The 18403-nt window shown below is 43.7% G+C and overlaps 1 protein-coding gene across 2 annotated transcripts in view; it reads left to right on the plus strand.

Moving 5' to 3' along the window:
• Positions 1-18403, plus strand: part of LOC103460423 (peroxisomal succinyl-coenzyme A thioesterase-like) — a 54493-nt gene that overhangs the window by 24305 nt on the left and 11785 nt on the right. For both annotated transcript variants that reach the window (XM_081607687.1, XM_008402575.3), the window contains exon 6: positions 17723-17842. In XM_081607687.1, the coding sequence (XP_081463813.1) occupies positions 17723-17842 (120 nt within the window). The remainder of the gene's footprint in view (positions 1-17722; positions 17843-18403) is intronic.

Below are 18403 nucleotides of genomic sequence, written 5' to 3' on the forward strand. Positions count from 1 at the left end.
CCTAATGAGTCAAATTGAAAGTGTCATGGAGTCATCAGCCTCATGACATTAACACTGACATGAAAAATAATATTGAAGAAATAAATATCCATCCATTTTCTTACACCCTTGTCCCTTGGTGGGGTCAGGAGGGTTGCTGGTGCCCATCTCAAGCTAATGTTGCACACTCGACCAAAAGTGGTGTCGAGACATGCGGTGGTTGTAAATTTCCTTTACTTCCTTTTTTCTGAACATACAAACACGTTCATCGATCCGTGCCTTACACTCTAACGGTTACATTCGCCATCTTTTTCTTCTTCTTCCTTTTTGAAACTTAGGACCCTTCTGACCCGAGGCTGCCCTAAGCGTCTGTTAGAAACTGATCACTGTCCAAACTTGTTTCACTCTCAGTCCGAATAGCTACCAACGTACACGTGAATATTCCGCTAAACATGGACAATGAAACAGTGCTTTTTAATAAAACAAAACATTCATAAGAACAGATAATAGACTCATATTTTATTGGAAGAGGGGGGGTTCCTTGATCCAAAGTCCTCAGCAACTGATCCCCCACATTCTCCCCCTCAAAATAAATGTCGTCCCGACATAATGACATTTCTGGAGAACTGAGTCTTCAGCCGGTATGGAGACAGGTTTGGAAGACAGTCTCTTGTTACACTTTCCTGTATGATACAGTTCTTAACATGGCATCTATCCCCCTCTTCATGTCATGTTGAAACAATAGACATTACTGGCCAGGTAATATCTGTAAAGTCACTCTGCCATCTCTGCAGGTTGTGTGTATCAGACTGTAAAGTTTGACTTTCTGTTCCTTCCCCATAACCTTTCATTTAGACCCACTTATGCTATTATGTGGTTAACATATGTATCAGTCTAAATCAACTTAACATAGCGGTCCAAATTCCAAATGTGCACTAATTAGAATCATATGCTTAAAGCTTATGATTCTAATTCCCTCTGTCCTGTGTAGTTACCTAACCTGAACATGTAACTGAACAATGTGACCTAACCACAATATGAACTTAACATTACTTGTGCCTAACCATAAATGTTGGTTGGCCTAGCTTGTTGTATGTGAGTGTTTTGGGTGGATGACGTGGTCTAGAAGGATACTGTCTTGAAACAGGTTCCAGCCCTCTCTCGTCTGCTTCTTCAGATGACGCTGCTTCCACAGGATCTTGTCCACCTGCTTTATCAGATGTGTGCTCCTCTGCCGCCATTTCTTCTTCCTCTCTGTCCACTTCTCCTTCCCACTCCACCTCTGGTTCTGCACCCGCTTGAGCATCCTCTGCACCTCTCCTCAGCTGATCTTCAACTTGTTCCAGTTGTACTTTTGGGTGGGTGATGAACCTCCAGTTGTCTTCGTCATCAGAGCTGCTGTCACCATTCTTGTCAACACATTCTTTCTGCTTCCTTTTGTTTCTACTCTGCTGTTGACTTTTCTTGTCCACCATGTTTTTCACATCTTTCTCTGTTTCAGCTGTCAGAAAATCACAAGGCAATAGTAAGTTTCGGTGCAAAACTCTGACCTTCCCTGTGCCTTTCTCTGGATGTACTGCATAAACAGGACTGTCCTTGTGTTTCCTTTCAGTGACTACATAGACCTTGTCTTCCCAGTACGACCTGAGTTTTCCTGGTCCTCCTCGCTCCTTGAAATTTCGCACTAAGACCCTAGATCCTGGCTGCAGTTCCACTCCATGAATTTTCCGGTCGTACTCCATCTTTGCTCTGTTCCGCTCCTTATGTGCTGTCTCAGATGCCAACTTGTAAGCTTCTTGCATCCTTTTTCTCCACTTACTGGCATAATCACTGTGGGAGGTGCTCTGATCAGTTGGAGTTAACCCAAACATCATGTCCACTGGCAGCCGAGGACTCCTGCCATAAAGAAGATAGTAAGGTGCATATCCTGTTGCTTCGCTACGCGTACAATTATACGCATGCACCACTTTGGGCAGGGAACTCTTCCAATCTGACTTTTCTTTCTCTGTCAGGTTTCTGAGCATTGAAAGAAGAGTTCGATTAAATCTTTCTGCTTGCCCGTTTCCAGCTGCATGGTAGGGAGTTGTACGGGAGCCTTGGATGCCACAATACTTTTCCAGCTTAGAAAACAACTTGTTTTCGAATTCTTTGCCCTGATCATGATGAAGTTTAGCTGGAAATCCAAACTTCATGGCAAAGTCTCCGAAGATCTTTTCTGCGGCAGTTTTTGCTGACTTGTTTGTGCATGCATACGCTTGAGCAAAGCATGTGAAGTGGTCTATGACAGCAAGGATGTATTCATATCCTCCTTTACAACGCTCCAAATGAAGGAAGTCAATGGAAACCATCTCGAATGGGTGAGTGGTAACAATATTGACCAGTGGTGCTCTCGTTATCCTGTTTGGATGCTTCCGCTTCAGGCAACTACAAACCTGTCACATAGTGTTCCACATCCCCTTTCATATATGGCCAGTAAAATCGGTCACGGATTAAGTTCAATGTTCTCTCCACTCCAAGGTGTCCCATTTCCTCATGCAGTTCTTTATATATCAGCTGGTGAAACACCTTGGGCAGCACCAGTTGAACTCGATTGGAGGACTTCCTAAGAAGGATGCCATCTTTATTGAGACACAGTTTGTTTCTTTCTCTAGCGAATACAGAGATGCCATCACGCCAATTTCTTTTGGCATGCCGGGGCCATTGTTTTCTCATCACAAACTCACGCACCTTTCCAATAATCGAATCCTCTTCCTGTGCTTTTCTGAGGTCCTCTAGTGATATTTTGGCCACTGTTGGTGTTATGTGTTCCTGTTCTTCATCATTGCAGGCTGACATTATGACTGCAGGACACAACCATGGCTCTTGATCATGGGATGTTAACTGGACAGACTGTGTGACAGAGGAAATTACCTCTGGCTCCATCTCCTGGACGCATGTCCGCATGTACTCCTCCATGTCCAGGGGCATCCTTGACAGTCCATCTGCATCCCCATTCACTTTTCCCGGTCGATACTTGATGGAGAAGTTAAAGTCTGCTAATTCGGCTATCCAGCGGTGTGTGGTGGCATTTAGCTTGGCTGATGTTAAAACATAGGTTAACGGGTTATTGTCCGTATAGACGACAAAAGAGGGTGCATAATAAAGATACTCTCTGAATCGTTCACAGATCGCCCACTTCATTGCTAAGAACTCTAACTTCCCAGAATGGAGGTGGTAGTTCTTTTCTGGTGAAGTTAGTGTTCTTGGCCCATAACCTATGACCACAAGTTTGCCTTGTTGTCTCTGGTACAACACTGCACCGAGGCCTTCTTGAGAAGCATCACAGTGCAATACAAATGGTTTCTCAAAGTCAGGGTAACCTAATAGTGGAGGAGCCAGCAAATACTCAAACAGCTGGCAGAGAACATCCTTATGATGCTTTGTCCATTCGATTGGATGGCTTGAGGGAAGCTGGTCTGAGCTTTTGTGCCTTTCCTTGTTTGTTTTTGACCCTCCTCCTTTCACTGCCCTTCCAGGTTTCTTTTCTGTGCACAACAGGCTGTACAGGGGCTTAGCAGTGCGTGAGAAGTTGGGAATATATGGACGATAGTATGATAGGAAGCCCAACAATTTCCTCAAATCACCCACCGTTTTTGGTATGCGGTCCTTGAGTGCCTGTACTGGTACAATCTTAGCAGGATCCATGCAGTAGCCATCCTTGGACACAATCTTTCCCAGAAACTTCACCTTGTCTTTGAAGATTTCACATTTTCTTGGCGTTAATTTCACTCCATGAGTCTGATAACGACGCAGCACCTCTCTCATGTCACGTAGATGATTCTCAAATGACTGGCTGTGGACCAGGTTGTCATCCAAATATGGCTGAGATGTTTCATCCCTAAGACCTGCGAGGCACTCCTCCATACTGCGCTGGAACTCTACTGGAGCTGAGGACAGGCCAAAGGGAATCCTGATCCACTCATATAACCCCCAAGGTGTTATGAATGCGGTCAGTGGTCTGCTACTCTCCTCCAGGAAACCCTGATGGTATGCCTTGCCCTGGTCCAAGACAGAGAACCATGCACTTCCACTCAGGTTATTAAGCATATCCTGCACTCAAGGGATGGGATGACGATCCGGAATGGATTTCCGGTTCAGGTCACGATAATCCACGCACAAGCGGAGGCTTCCATCTTTCTTGCGTACACAAACTATGGGTGATGAATATGGAGATCTGAACTTTTGAATCCAATCTCTGTTCAGCAAGTCTTCCAGATATTCCTTCACCTCCTTAAGAAGCGGTTTGGGGACAGATGTATAAGTCCGTCTTACTGGTGTTGTGTCGTTCAGCCTGATTTTTAGCTGCAGGGATGGGATGCACCCCACATCATGCTCATCCTTAGAAAATGCATTACACTCCTCATGAAGCATCCTCCTTACATCTTCTTGCTGCTCAGGAGTCAGGTGAACAATGTTCACATGATCTCTGGCGGGTCCCAGAGATCATGTTTGGATGCCTCGGGCTCTCCGTGTTCTCCATGTGGTTCATCAGAAACTGGACAGTTGCGGTTTCTGGCAGGTGAGATTATCTCTGTTTTCTTTTCACTTGCACCGACAGGTCTGGCTTCTACTGGATAAACTGCTTTAATCTGCTGCAAGTATCCCACTACAGTGCGGGGTATCAGCGTAATATCTGAATGACTGTCGTTTGTGACTGGGATTGATACTGCTGACAGGTTTCCTGTTTTCAGGCAGACCACTGTTTTTAAGATGTTCAAACCCTCAGGCCATTTTGGGACCACCTCAGGCTCAAACAGTACTTCCTGTCTTTTTGAGAGAGGACCCATCCTCACACTACACTTCACCTCTTTGGTCTGACCCGCAGGAATCACTGTTTTTAGACGTCCAATTTTCACCATTGCTTCCTCAATATTTTGGTGAGCTGTTTTTACTAGGTGAATTAACACATCTGCCTTTTTGCAGTCAAATGAGAAAGCTTCTTTTACTGCTATGGACGTGACACCAGGATGGTGCTCCATGCCATTCTTTACTAAATGTTCAATGACATTGTATCCAATGATTGGTGGCTCAGCCACTCCAGGCTCATTAGAGACGAGTACTGGCACCAGCAGTTCTGAATTCAGACCTCCCTTTGATTCTAGTTTGAATTTTACTTCCATCCAACCTGCAAAGGGAATGGGGGTCTGATTTGCTGCTTTCCCAACCAAAGTCTCTCCCTCCTCTAGGAGCTCACCTGTGCTGCGTAACTTGATGTGGGGAAGCTGGGATCTCCTCAGGCTTTCATTTATGATGGTGACTTGTGAGCCGGTATCCCACAACGCCTTGGTTGGAACATCCTCGAAGAAACAGTCCACCATACACTTATTTCCTATTAGAGCTCTCAGCTTGGTGTGGTGATGTATGGAGAGGTGACTGGCATAAGTGGAACCTACGATTATTTTTTGCTTTCTCATCCATTTCCACGTGCGCCTCCAGCTGTCTAATCCGTTCACAGAGCCGCTCATACATCTTTTCCTCAACTTCTCCTTGCAGCACAGTGTGTTGTTGTGAGTGTGTGGAGGTCTGCATGTTCACATTCATGCCATCAGGTTTCACTGTCAACCTTTTTGGTCCCCTGCAGCCCCTAGAGAAGTGTCCCAATTGTCCACACTTAAAACAATGTTCACATTGATCACTTCTGTTGTGCTCTTCACATCCTTTGCATCCCCTTTTAACATTCCTTTTTGCTTGGTGAGTAGATTGAGAGCTGGTCATGCTTTTCTTGATTTCAGCGATTTCTTCTCGGAGCAGCCTTACTGTTTCACATAGCTCTGACTCCCTTGAACTGATGGGTGCTGATGTTTTACGGTTTTTTTGCCTCATAGACACCTGGTCTATGAGCCCCAACCAGGTGTGTTACGTTCACAGACAAATTAGCTCAACTAAAACAAGTAGAAACCATGAATATACTGCAACTACATCACTTAATCATTCGAAGCGTCATGATGTACATCGGAAATGAGAATCGGGAGTATTGAACTAAGCGGCTTAACTTGTTTTTCCGAGTGGTTTTTGTCAACTCATATAATCGCATTTTCATAAATGCTGTTTCAATCTAAACAATGTAATATCTGGAAGTAATCTGGCCAATGGCTCAAGGCTTCATGCTGATGTCCAAGTGTCAAATAAATGCACATCAGTCTGATTAACATAACAATACTAATGCGTGTGTGTTGATAACTATAGGGAAAAAAGATCTGTCATAGCATCCCCAGTAAAAATGCTTATCTCCCCCTTAGCACCTGCAGAAAAATTTCTGGAGCCACCACGGTTTCTATATACATTATTGTTATAAAAACAGATCAGTTCATAGTGAAATTGTGTGGTTTTGATATTATGACATAGAAATTATTACAAGAAAAAAAAATTGGCTCCACTTAGGGGCCCTAGGTGGCTGTTTATTTTGCTTATGCTTTGGGCCGGCCCTTGTTTCACCTGATCTGTCACTACAAGTTCTTGATTTTTCCCTGTTCAGCACCGGATTCTCTGATCCTGATTCACATCTAGTTTGTTGCTCCATTCTATGTCATGGTTCTTTTGTTTCAGAGTTTTGCACAACGTGCGCGTTGTTTTTTTTTTGTTTGTTTGTTTGTTTGTTTGTTTGTTTGTTTGGGGTTTTTTACCCCCTACGGTGCGGGGCAGTTGGGAAGCGTATCGATGGGGAAAGGACTGATGTAAACCTTTTAAAAGAACAGGAAAATCCTGATGTTCTGTTGATTAAAATTCAAAAGTACTGTGGTGCTGCCGTTTCATACGGGATCACTTACAGCACCAATAACTCTATAAAATGAACGCTGTCTATCGTGCAATCACCCATGGAGGGATTTCTTTATTTAACTTAGTTCATTTTTCAGAGGTATCCACAGTGAGGGTATCATGATTTTAGTAATCACATGTTTATAAGAGCGATATTCCGTTGTCCTTCCATGGAAGCGGGCAGCATCCAGACGGGCAATAAAACACTTTTTAATATAAATTGCTGCTTTGACACGACTACAGTACTGACAAAACATATGTACAAAAATCCTCAATAAGACATAAAATATTTGAAAATCAGACACCAGACAAGTGAGTAACAGCGTCATCAGTCGGTGTAACGCTGAACTGATGCGGTAAAGCTACCAGGAGCAGGAGAAGCTAACAAACACTGAAGAGAAGAAGAGCTGCCATCGATACAGTTGCAGCCTTGCATGTTTTAATGTTACACAATACAGTTTTAGCAAGTTGCTCAGTCTAAACTTGTATAAGGTCTAAACTTGTGCATATAAGGTGTAAAGTTTACCTTGAAGCAAACACCCCCGAAAGGAATCTCAGCGCCTCCCTTTTGTAAAAAATTACGCCAAACCCCCTTTCACCCCGCAGTCCTCGATACCGCCCCCATGGACCTTACCACAGGGGCTACGTTTCATTGGCTAATGCCCATTTCACGTCACAGCGCAGCTATCACATGCGTGACCGTCTCACAAACACAAGCTACAGTAGTAAACACATGCTAATGTACTTTGTGGACTAGCAGACCGGCAGGAGGTTTTTGCGTCAGGACTCGAAAAAGAATGGTTCTCCACTGTCAGTGGTATCCTGATTGTGTTTGTGGAACTAAAATTTACAGATTTCCAAAATCTGAAACGAATGCCTTGCTTGGATCAAAGCTTGTTCACGACCGCATTTGCAGCTCAACCGTCGTAGGAACAATAAGAACAAAGTGTCTGCTGGCGTAAGTATTATTGCTTTGCTTTCTTTGTGTTTAGTGAATGAAAAAAATAAAGTCAATAATAAACACATCGATTATGAAAATCTTTTAGCCAAGTAGAGCATAATGGCAGTACCGATACAACTTCTACACCTTGAAGCCTGTCTGTTACAGCCTTACGTTAGTTGAACAGATCAATATGCAATGTGCACCGTATCTGACATACATTAAAGATTTTATTTCACCTGAAAAGGCTTTTTACTAAACTGTAATCGTGTTAGCCACGCTAGCACCGAGTACCGAGTATCAGGCCTAGGCACACTGAAACATTTGCCAACAACAGAAATCACTGATTTCAAAAGTAACCCTCAAAACCATGAATGCCCGACTTACCCAGCCTTGCAAGAACAACAGCCATCAGTGATCTTGTCCACAGCTATATTTATGCTGAGGGTCTGAGGATCTGCTGTTTTCCTCATCGACCGGTAGCATTTAGCTGCGCACAATGTTAGAGGCATCGCGTGGCTCAAACACCGTGATGTCGTCCAAAAAAGATGACATGAACTTGTTGGTTCCCTTGTCCATTGTCGTGGCTGATATTTTGTGAATATCCAGCAGAAATGCTAATCGACTCAGAAATACTCTGCAGAGAGTCAGTCGAAATGAAAAACGCCATGTTTACATAGAAACTAAGTTCTGCGAGGCTTTGTTTGTGAGACATGTAGTCACGTGGGATTTTAGAGGGCGTTTCTGGGCGGAGCTTGGTAAGGTCCATTGAGAAATGCTGCTCTAGAGCAACTGAAATAAGTAAGTCTTACCTAATGTGAAATACTAAGTCAATCAAGAATGAATCAAAATGCATTTTGATTATTAAGAAATTAAGCAAAGAGTATGAGCAGTGACTAGCCTGTCTAGTCCAAGGAAGTGAAGAAAAGATGAAGGTACATCACTTTTAATATCCACCGGCCCTCTTACAGAGATGGGAGTAAAAGTATCCCATCAGTTTCAGTTTACTTCACAACTCTGGTATTTGTACTCGCAGACTGTGACCCTGGATAGTTCAAACCCAGGTCAGAAATACCCTTTATTACGAGTTTCCAGCGAGCTGTCTCCAACATGAATGGTGCTTTATAGATAAAATTGATTGAATAATAAAACAAAGTTTTGACATAATATCCTTTATTTCTTACAATCTTCAACGGAGAGCCTTTAAAAACACACAATAAAATCTGAACATGTTTCCATGAAAATCCTGATGCTTTGAGCATTAAGTTGAAGTTATGATACTTCCCAGAAATTTACCTACCAGGTTCTCAGCCATTCAGGACATGGGAAACCAGAAAAGGTTTAAAAATAAAGCAACCTAAGTTATAATTTAAATAGTTTGATTTCTCTGAGTCTCAGCAGTTTATTTACTGAGAAAACAAGTTTGTTGGACAATACCACTTACTAGTTATTTTTGATCCTGCAGCTTGAACACATTAAAAACTTTTTAAACCGCATTACATTTCACTGTAACTTTTCTGATCCTCTCAAAATTACGTGTAGGAAATTTTCTTGTTTATTGTCCCCCCCAATAGTGTGATGGAATTTACTCCCTTGGATGAGAGTAGAAATATAGATCGACCGGTAAATTGAGTCCAAAAGTTTTTTGGCTTAGCTCTCTCTTCACCATGACGGACCGGTACAGCGCCCGCTTCAATGCAGACGCTGCGCCAATTCGTCTGTCAATCTCCCGCTCCCTTCTTCCCTCATTTGTGAACAAGATCCCCAGATACTTAAACTCCTCCACTTGGGGCAGGACGACCCTCCCTGACCCAGAGAAGGCACTCTACATTTTTCCAGCTCAAGACCATGGTCTCGGATCTGGAGGCACTGATCCTCATCCCGACCGCTTTACACTCGGCTGCGAACCGCTCCAACGAGAGCTATAGATCAGTCCTATTGGCCTGATGAAGCCAATAGCACCACATCATCCGCAAAAAGCATAGATGCGATCTTAAGGACACCAAAATGGATTCCCTCAACACCTCGGATTCTGTCCATGAAAGTAACGTCTGTCCAGGGGAGGACTGACCGTCTGGACTACAGAGTGATGCATTTACTGTCCATATCTGGTGGCCCTACCCTGTCATAATTTAATCAAAAAAAGTATATTAAATATAATTTTTATCCAATGAAATTCCTCAGTCCTCCTTGACTCGCCCCTCCTTTCTGACGTCATAAATAGAGCCATTCAGCTAACGGTTAGCTGCTAACTGGAGTCCAAGAAAAGTGAGAGGATGGGCCGAGGGTGTAGAAACAAGTTTATCATTGGGGGGCTTGGGGGATACATATTGGAAACCTGAAAGATCCATAAATAACTTGAGCAAAAATGTCAAATAATTGTCATCAATGCATTACTCTAATCTGACCCCTTGTAATGCGTAATCTAACGTGTTACTATTTACAATTCAATAATCAGATTAAAGTTACGTATTTGTAATTTCTTTTAGAAAACACATATTGTTGCTTTCTTCTTTTTCCTTGGGAAGATATGTTTCATATGTAACACCAGCCACACAAACGTAAACGATGGAGGGAAAAGAGATGCACATTTTCTAGCTGATGGATGAATTTTTTATTGAGTAATCAAATTACTCTTTCAAAGTAACTATGCCATCCATAGTGATAAACTAACTACACTATATATCATATGTGTGTAGACCTGTCACAATAACATTTTGATTTTGATAAACAATATTGTTGTTTTGAAACCATTTTTAAGTAATAAAATGTTAATGGCAATATAATAATGCAAGAACACAATCTGAAAGATCAGTAGCTTTAAATTATAATGAACATTTAACACTGCTACTGGAAGACATATAAACAAAACGACAAATAAAATGAATTTTGAAGTCTTTGTAAATGAAATTGTCCTTCAAAAAACGTTTAGCTGAGACCAAAGCACCAACCTGGAAGCTTTTATCATACAGATTTTGGTAGAAAGAGAGAAATAAAAAGAGAAACAATAAATCATGCCAATTGAAATGATTGAATTTCTTTTAATCTATCATGAGCACCAGTGGTGGTACAATTTTCATGTATCTATACTTTACTAAAGTAGATTTAATAATGGATACTTTCTACTTTTACTCCACTACATTTTACAGTAAGTATCTTTCTACTTCACTACATTTCTACAAACTGTCTCGTTACTCGTTACATCCAAGTCGCGTTGCGCTTTTTTTCCGTTAAAATGTGAAGTTCAGGGACTTAAGGTGGCGCCGTAAAATCCAAGCAATAACGTGACTTAGTGTCTGTTGTCACCCATCGGCTCCACCTTTACTGGCACAGGGAGCTCCAGACATGCGCAGTGGTTTCCTCTGAGCGTCAGTAATATAATAGCTGCATAAATCATAGATATGGCGACATGTAAAATCAGCAGCTCTTTGCTTTAACAGACGGTGGGACTTCGTCCAACTTTTAGTCACTTGGAAGGAAAGTTTAAAGGAAGGTAAGATCTGTGGACGTGATGCTAGCAAAGCTAGCTGTACAGAGACACATGTTGCATCTGTGATGAAAAAAGTTGTCACTCATGCTCTGAATTATTGTGTGGAGGTGTTGACTGAGGTGTCGCATATATGGGACAACACTGTGACCAAAGTGCAATATAATAATATGACATTCAGGAACAATCCTATTCTTCTGGATGGATCTTTACTAAGGTTGATAGGACTGAGGTGAAATTATTTTAGAGCAGTGTTTTTCAACCACTGTGCCGTGGCACATTAGTGTACCGTGAGTGATTGTGAGGTGTGTCGTGAAAATGATCCAATTTTTCTTCAACCACCAGGGAGCTGTTTAGCAGGAAGTGAATTATTCATCCATCCATCCATTTTCTTTACACCCTTGTCCCTTAATGGGGTCAGGAGGGGTGCTGGTGACTCTCCAGCTAACATTCCGGGCGAGAGGCGGGGTCACTGGACAGGTTGCCAGTCTGTCGCAGGAAGTGAATCATTGGAAGTCAAAGAAGAACGTGCTAATTTTCATTTAGAACAAGCACATGCTAGCAGCAGGCACGGCAGAGAAATGTTTTCAAACTCATATGATGCAGCTTCTAAGTTGAGGAGTATTGATCTGGCTATACAGGAGGGAAATAAAGCTGCTGCACGTAAACTCGGCGTGAACAAAACCGGATTTGGGGACGGAGAACTGCGTCCTTAATATATCCAGCAGATATTAGGACGCCGCCCTCTGCTGGGTCCTTATGGGAAACCGAGAGCGGTTTCACAAAAATTAAAGGTACGGTTTATAGTATGGTGCGCTCATTGTCTGGAAAATACGGTAATTGGTCTTACAAGATTTTTTGAAAACGAATTATCTGCAAATAATGCCATCTTTAGTGTCTGCTGTAGTAGTGACTAGCGGCGTAATCATGTAATTTTATCACTAGATGGCAGTACAGAGCATTTCACATTAAAACGAGAATTAGTGATGCATGAATGTTACTACATTCATGCATCACACACAACAGTGTGGTGGTACTATTCATGTGTATTTTTGAAGTGGACATGTTAAGTGCAATTTGAAATAAATGTAAAATATGATAAAAAATAAAGGTGTTTATTTGATTTTGGGTTTTCATGAGCTGTATGCCAAAAACATTAGTATTAAAACAATAAAAGACCTGAAATATTTCAGTTGGTGAGCAATGAATCTAAAATATATGACAGTTAAATTTTTATCATTACATTATGTAAAATAATGAACTTCATCACAATATGCTACTTTTTTGAGAAGGACCTGTATATGTAATATAGGCGGCTACAGAGTATCTGTTTACACTTTTGGTTGGTGGTGTGCCTTGTAATTTTTTCAATTAAAACAATGAACTTTGGCTCAAAAAAGGTTGAAAAACACTGTTTTAAGGGACAAATACGCCTGCTTCCCCCCCGGTTCCTACGCCTATGGACGGGGCAGGACAGAAAAACTACGACAAAAGCTAAAAAGCGCATAAACCCATTCAGAAAAATGTTTGCGTTTACCGCACAAACTTTGACCGTTGGAGCAGATTCAGTAGTGGAGAAGGAGGGAGAATTAGCGATTCAGGGGCTTTTTATCGTCTGAGGAGGATGATTATGAGAGACCAGGGACAGATTGAGGAAGAGTTCAGATTAGCTGCTGCTGCTGCCCGGTAAAAAGGAGTGAAAATGTTAATAAAGAAAAAGGAACACCTCACCAGGGAGGCGTCCAGGAGGCATGCTGACCAGATGCCCGAGCCACCTCAACTGGCTCCTCTCAACGTGGAGGAGCAGCGGCTCTACTCTGAGTTCCTCCCAGATGATCGAGCTTCTCACCCTATCTCTAAGGGAGAGCCCAGCCACCCTGCGGAGGAAACCCATTTCAGCCGCTTGTATCAGTGATCTCGTGCTTTCGGTCATGACCCAAAGCTCATGACCATAGATGAGGGTGGGAACGTAGATCGACCGGTAAATCGAGAGCTTCGGTGTTTGACTCAGCTCCCTCTTCACCATGACGGACCGGTACAGCGCCTGCTTCACGGCAGACGCTGCCCCAATTCATTTGTCGACCTCCCGCTCCCTTCTTCCCTCATTCGTGAACAAGATCCCCAGATACTTAAACTCCTCCACTTGAGGCAGGACGACCCCTCTGACCCGGAGAAGGCAGTCTACCCATTTCCGGCTCAAGCCCATGGCCTCGGATTTGGAGGCACTGAGCCTCATCCCGGCCGCTTCACACTCGGCCGTGAACCGCTCCAGTGAGAGCTGCAGATCACGTTCCGATGAAGTCAACAGGACCACATCATCCGCAAAAAGCAGAGATGCGATCCTAAGGCCACCAAAACGGATCCCCTCAACATCTCGGCTGCGCCTAGAAATTCTGTCCATAAAAGTAATGAACAGAATCGGTGACAAAGGGCAGCCTTGGCGGAGTCCAACTCTCACCGGAAACGAACCCGACTTACTGCCGGCAATGTGGACCAGACTCTGACACCGGTCATACAGGGACCTGACAGCCCGTATCAAAGGGCCCGGTACCCCATACTCCCGGAGTACCCCCCACAAGGCCTCCCAAGGGACACGGTAGAACGCCTTCTCCAAGTCCACAAAACACATGTAGACTGGTTGGTCGAACTGCCATGCACCCTCCAGGATCCTGCTGAGGGTGTAGAGCTGGTCCAGTGTTCCACGACCAGGACGAAAACCACACTGCTTTTCCTGAATCCGAGGTTCGACTATCCGACGGACCCTCCTCTCCAGGACCCCTGAATAGACCTTACCAGGGAGGCTTAAGAGTGTGACCCTCCTGTAATTGGAGCACACCCTCTGGTCCCCCTTTTTAAATAGGATGGACCACCACCCCAATCTGCCAATCCAGGGGAACTGCCCCCGATGTCCATGCGATATTGCAGAGTCACGTGAGCCAAAACAACCCTGCAACATCCAGAGCCTTAAGGAACTCTGGGCGGATCTCATCCACCCCCGGGGCCCTGCCACCGAGGAGCTTTTTGACCACCTCTGCGGCCTCGTCCCACAGATTGGAGAACCCAACCCAGAGTCCCCAGCCTCAGCTTCCTCAACAGAAGGCATGTTGGTGGGATTGAGGAGGTCTTCGAAGTATTCCGCCCACCAGCCCACAACGTCCCGAGTTGAGGTCAGCAGCACACCATCCCCACTATAAACAGTGTTGGTGCTGCACTGCTTCCCCCTCCTGAGACGCCGGATGGTGGACCAGAATCTCCTCGAAGCCGTACGGAAGTATGTCTCCATGGCCTCTCCAAACTCCTCCCACGCCCGGGTTTTTGCCTCAGCGACAATCCGAGCCGCATGCCGTTTCGCCCGCCGGTACCCATCAGCTGCTTCTGGAGTCCCACAGGCCAAAAAGGCCCGGTAGGACTCCTTCTTCAGCTTGACAGCATCCCTCACCAAAGGTGTCCACCAACAGGTTCGAGGGTTGCTGCCACTACAGGCACCAAATCCGATGAGACGATGACAAAGTCAATCATTGTACTGCGGCCTAGGGCATCCTGGTGCCAAGTGCACATATGGACGCCCTTATGCCTGAACATGGTGTTCGTGATGGACAATCCGTGACGAGCACAGAAGTCCAACAACAGAACACCACTCGAGTTCAGATCGGGGGGGCCGTTCCTCCCAACCACGCCCCTCCAGGTCTCACTGTCATTGCCCACGTGAGCGTTGAAGTCCCCAAGTAGAACAAGGAAGTCCCTAGGAGGGGCACTCTCCAGTACCCCCTCTAAGGACTCCAAGAAGGGTGGGTAATCTGAACTGCTGTTTGGCCCGTAAGCACAAACAACAGTCAGAACCTGTCCCCCCACCCGTAGGCGGAGGGAGGCTACCCTCTCATTCACCGGGGTGAACCCCAACGTACAGGTACCCAGATAGGGGGCAACTAGTATGCCCACTCCAGCCCAGCGCCTCTCACCGTGGACAACTCCAGAGTGGAAGTATGTCGTGGGTAAAAGCCTGGCTGGCCACCAGGCGCTCGCCATCGTGCCCCATCTCCAGGCCTGGCTCCAGAGTGGGGTCCCGGTGACCCGCGTCCGGGCGAGGGAACGCCAGATCCAAAGTTTGTGTCCATCATAAGGGGTCTTCGGGCTGCGCTTTGTCTGGTTCCTCACCTAGCTGAAAACAATTCAGTATCTCAGAAAATTAGAATATTGTGAATAGGTTCAATATTGAAGACCCCTGGTGCTACACACTAATCAGCTAATAAACGCGAACCAGATGACGATGGTGTAGTTACTTTGAAAAAGTAACTTTAATCAGATTACTGATTACTCATTGAAAGAGTAACTTAGATTACTGACTACTTGATTTGGAAAGTAACTAAGTTAGATTACAAGTTACTATTTTAGTTAATTTCATCAGCTGCTAACAACAACGCTCTGCCACCTGTGAAAATTACATTGATCTTTGCCAATACTTAATTGCAAGTTATTTTTTAATGGTAACATCAACAATGTGTATCCACCTGCAAGGTTGAACTGAAGGAGAGATGGTTTAATGTTTACAACAGTCCAAAAAATTTTATTTTTTTTTGGTAATTTTGCCTGTTTTTGTGTGTTCCACTATTGTCTGGAAAACTAGGATTTTAGAGCCCCTACCCCCAACTTTTCACCCCCAGCTTCCAGGTTCTGGGTTTGCTGTCACACAGCGCTCCTCTTGTGGCTCCACAACTCAGATGGTTGTACAGATTTGTGACGCTTATCTTAATATTAATGATTATAATAATGTTTTGTTGTGCAACTTTACAGACTCGTTCATTCATGGTTGTTTTAACGTTTATTGCGCTGTTCATATTAGTCCCGATGTTTGAAGTTCTTTGAATGGAATTATTGATTTAAATAAACTTTTTCATAATATAATTTTTGACCAGCACCTGTACTGCTCCTTTAATTAGGATTTAACAGAACTGCAACACAAATATTAATTATATTTTTTGTGTGTGCTTTTTAAAAGACTATAGTTGATTTTTATGCTAACTTCAGTTAAATAAATGCTATACATCGAATATAACTTAAAAAAATTGTAAAACTCTTGCTCTTTCCAAAACTCCACCTTCCGGAAGTCACCACAATTTGGCTCTTCTGTTAACCCTTTAGCAATGTTTTTACCAGTGTTTCACTGAGAAATAGCTCCTATAATGAACTCATAAGATTTACAGTTTCAGCAGGTGTTTGCCAATTGCTGGGAGCGGTCCACTGGAGCTGCAGGGGAGGACTTCTCTGTGAGGGAGAAGCTTGGAAACTATACCTCGTAGGCGGAGCTAGCTCCACCCAGGCGTTTTGCACAGCTGAATGGTTGCCATGGAAATTAAAGGATTTCTCAAACATGCATGAAAGAATCAAGGCAAAACACTACAGGTGTTTTAAATAACAGCATATGTTGTAAAGCTCAAAAAAGTTGATTATTACATAACAGTGCCACTTTGTAGCCTCTGCTACCAGTCGGTGTGCACCTCTGCTGACGGAACCTGGACTGGAGGTGAAAGGCTGTGAATAGAAGTTACTGCAGAAGACCATAGGAAGACTTGGCCCATAGCACTTGGAACTCGCAAAATATCACAAACATTACCAAAAATACTGTACCAATAATTTCAGCCGCAGCACAAAGCCAAACATGCCACAATTAAGTAAATCAAAATGTCAAATCAAATGTATTCAGGAAGAGCATTGTGCTTATCATCCTGATCGTGGGACACTGGACCAGCTCTACACACAGCCTGGAGTTCGCCCAACCCAACCCAATCAACTGGTTGTGTAGACCGGCTGGGTGGTCTACATGTGTTTAGTGAACTTGGAGAAGGCGTTCGACCGTGTCCCTCGGGGAACCCCGGGTATGGGGTACCGGGCCCTTTGATACGGGCTGTCAGGTCCGTGTATGACCGGTGTCAGAGTCTGGTCCGCATTGCTGGCAGTAAGTCGGGCTCATTTCTGGCGAGAGTTGGACTCCGCCAAGGCTCCCCTTTGTCACCGATTCTGTTCATTACTTTCATGGACAGAATTTCTAGATGTACCAAGGTGTGGAGGGGATCCCCTTTGGTGGCCTTGGATCATATTTCTGCTTTTTGGGAATGATGTCCTACTGGCTTCATAGGTCGTGACCTACAGTTTTTGCTGGAGCAGTTTGCAGCCTAGTGTGAAGCGGCTGGGATGAGAATCAGTGCCTCCAAATCCGAGGACATGGTCTTGAGCTGGAAAGGGGTAGTGAGCTTTCTCCGGGTCAGGGGGATGTCATGCTAATACAATAATCAAACTACCAAGATGATTAGTTACACCTTTACAAAGTAAACTCTCTAATTAAATGCTAAATGTAAACAATTTTTTTTATTTTATCTCTGCTGAACCCATTAAATAAAATTTTATACAATTTATTCAGAATTGTTATTCTGAGTAAATGAATGCTAAAGTTTTAGTTCTATTGTCTGTGTTACAATTCAAACATTGCACACTGGTCTGAGCTGTAAGATGCTTTTCTCCTGCAGATGGCTTACAAATTCCTCCAGAAGCACCCTAAGGTCCTCGGCAGCAGAATCGCCATGTTGGGTCTCTCCCTGGGCACCAGTGTCATCCTGAAAATGGCTGTGCATTCTCAAATTATGAAGGTTTGATTTAGATCCTGTACACATGGAGCTAAGTAAACTACATTTTTACTTAGATCCATGAAAATGCTGAAAACACAGAGAATGCTGTAGTAGGCATTCCAGGCAAATCGGTGGCACTGCCACAGCAATGCACAAAAAGCACCAAATGTTGAGATTTTTGTTATTTGTGAGAGTGAGGCACTACATGATGATTTACACTACACATGATCATGCAAGCCGCATGATCACATAAAATGGGGTCATGTAGTCATGAAAACCTAACATGTTTTAAATGTATCCACTCTGGAATACGGTTTTAAAAATAATCATTTCTGGACTGTGAACACACAACCTAAAAACTATTGCAGATACACCAAAAATTATCTTTGTGTGGATGAGGTCTTAGATGATTTGATTGAATTTTGTACATCAGAGAAGAAAACGTCTCTGAAAATCTGAAAACAAATCCAGTTCAGATTCTTTTATATACAATTGTTCAATTCAATTCCCTCCACAAAAGTCTGTCTTCAACTCAATCCACAACAGCAAAGTTGAGATAATTAAGGAGTTTCTGTTTCCATG

This window comes from Poecilia reticulata, chromosome 6 (genome assembly GCF_904066995.2).
Source record: "Poecilia reticulata chromosome 6, P_reticulata-male-v2, whole genome shotgun sequence".
Taxonomy (NCBI): domain Eukaryota; kingdom Metazoa; phylum Chordata; class Actinopteri; order Cyprinodontiformes; family Poeciliidae; genus Poecilia; species Poecilia reticulata.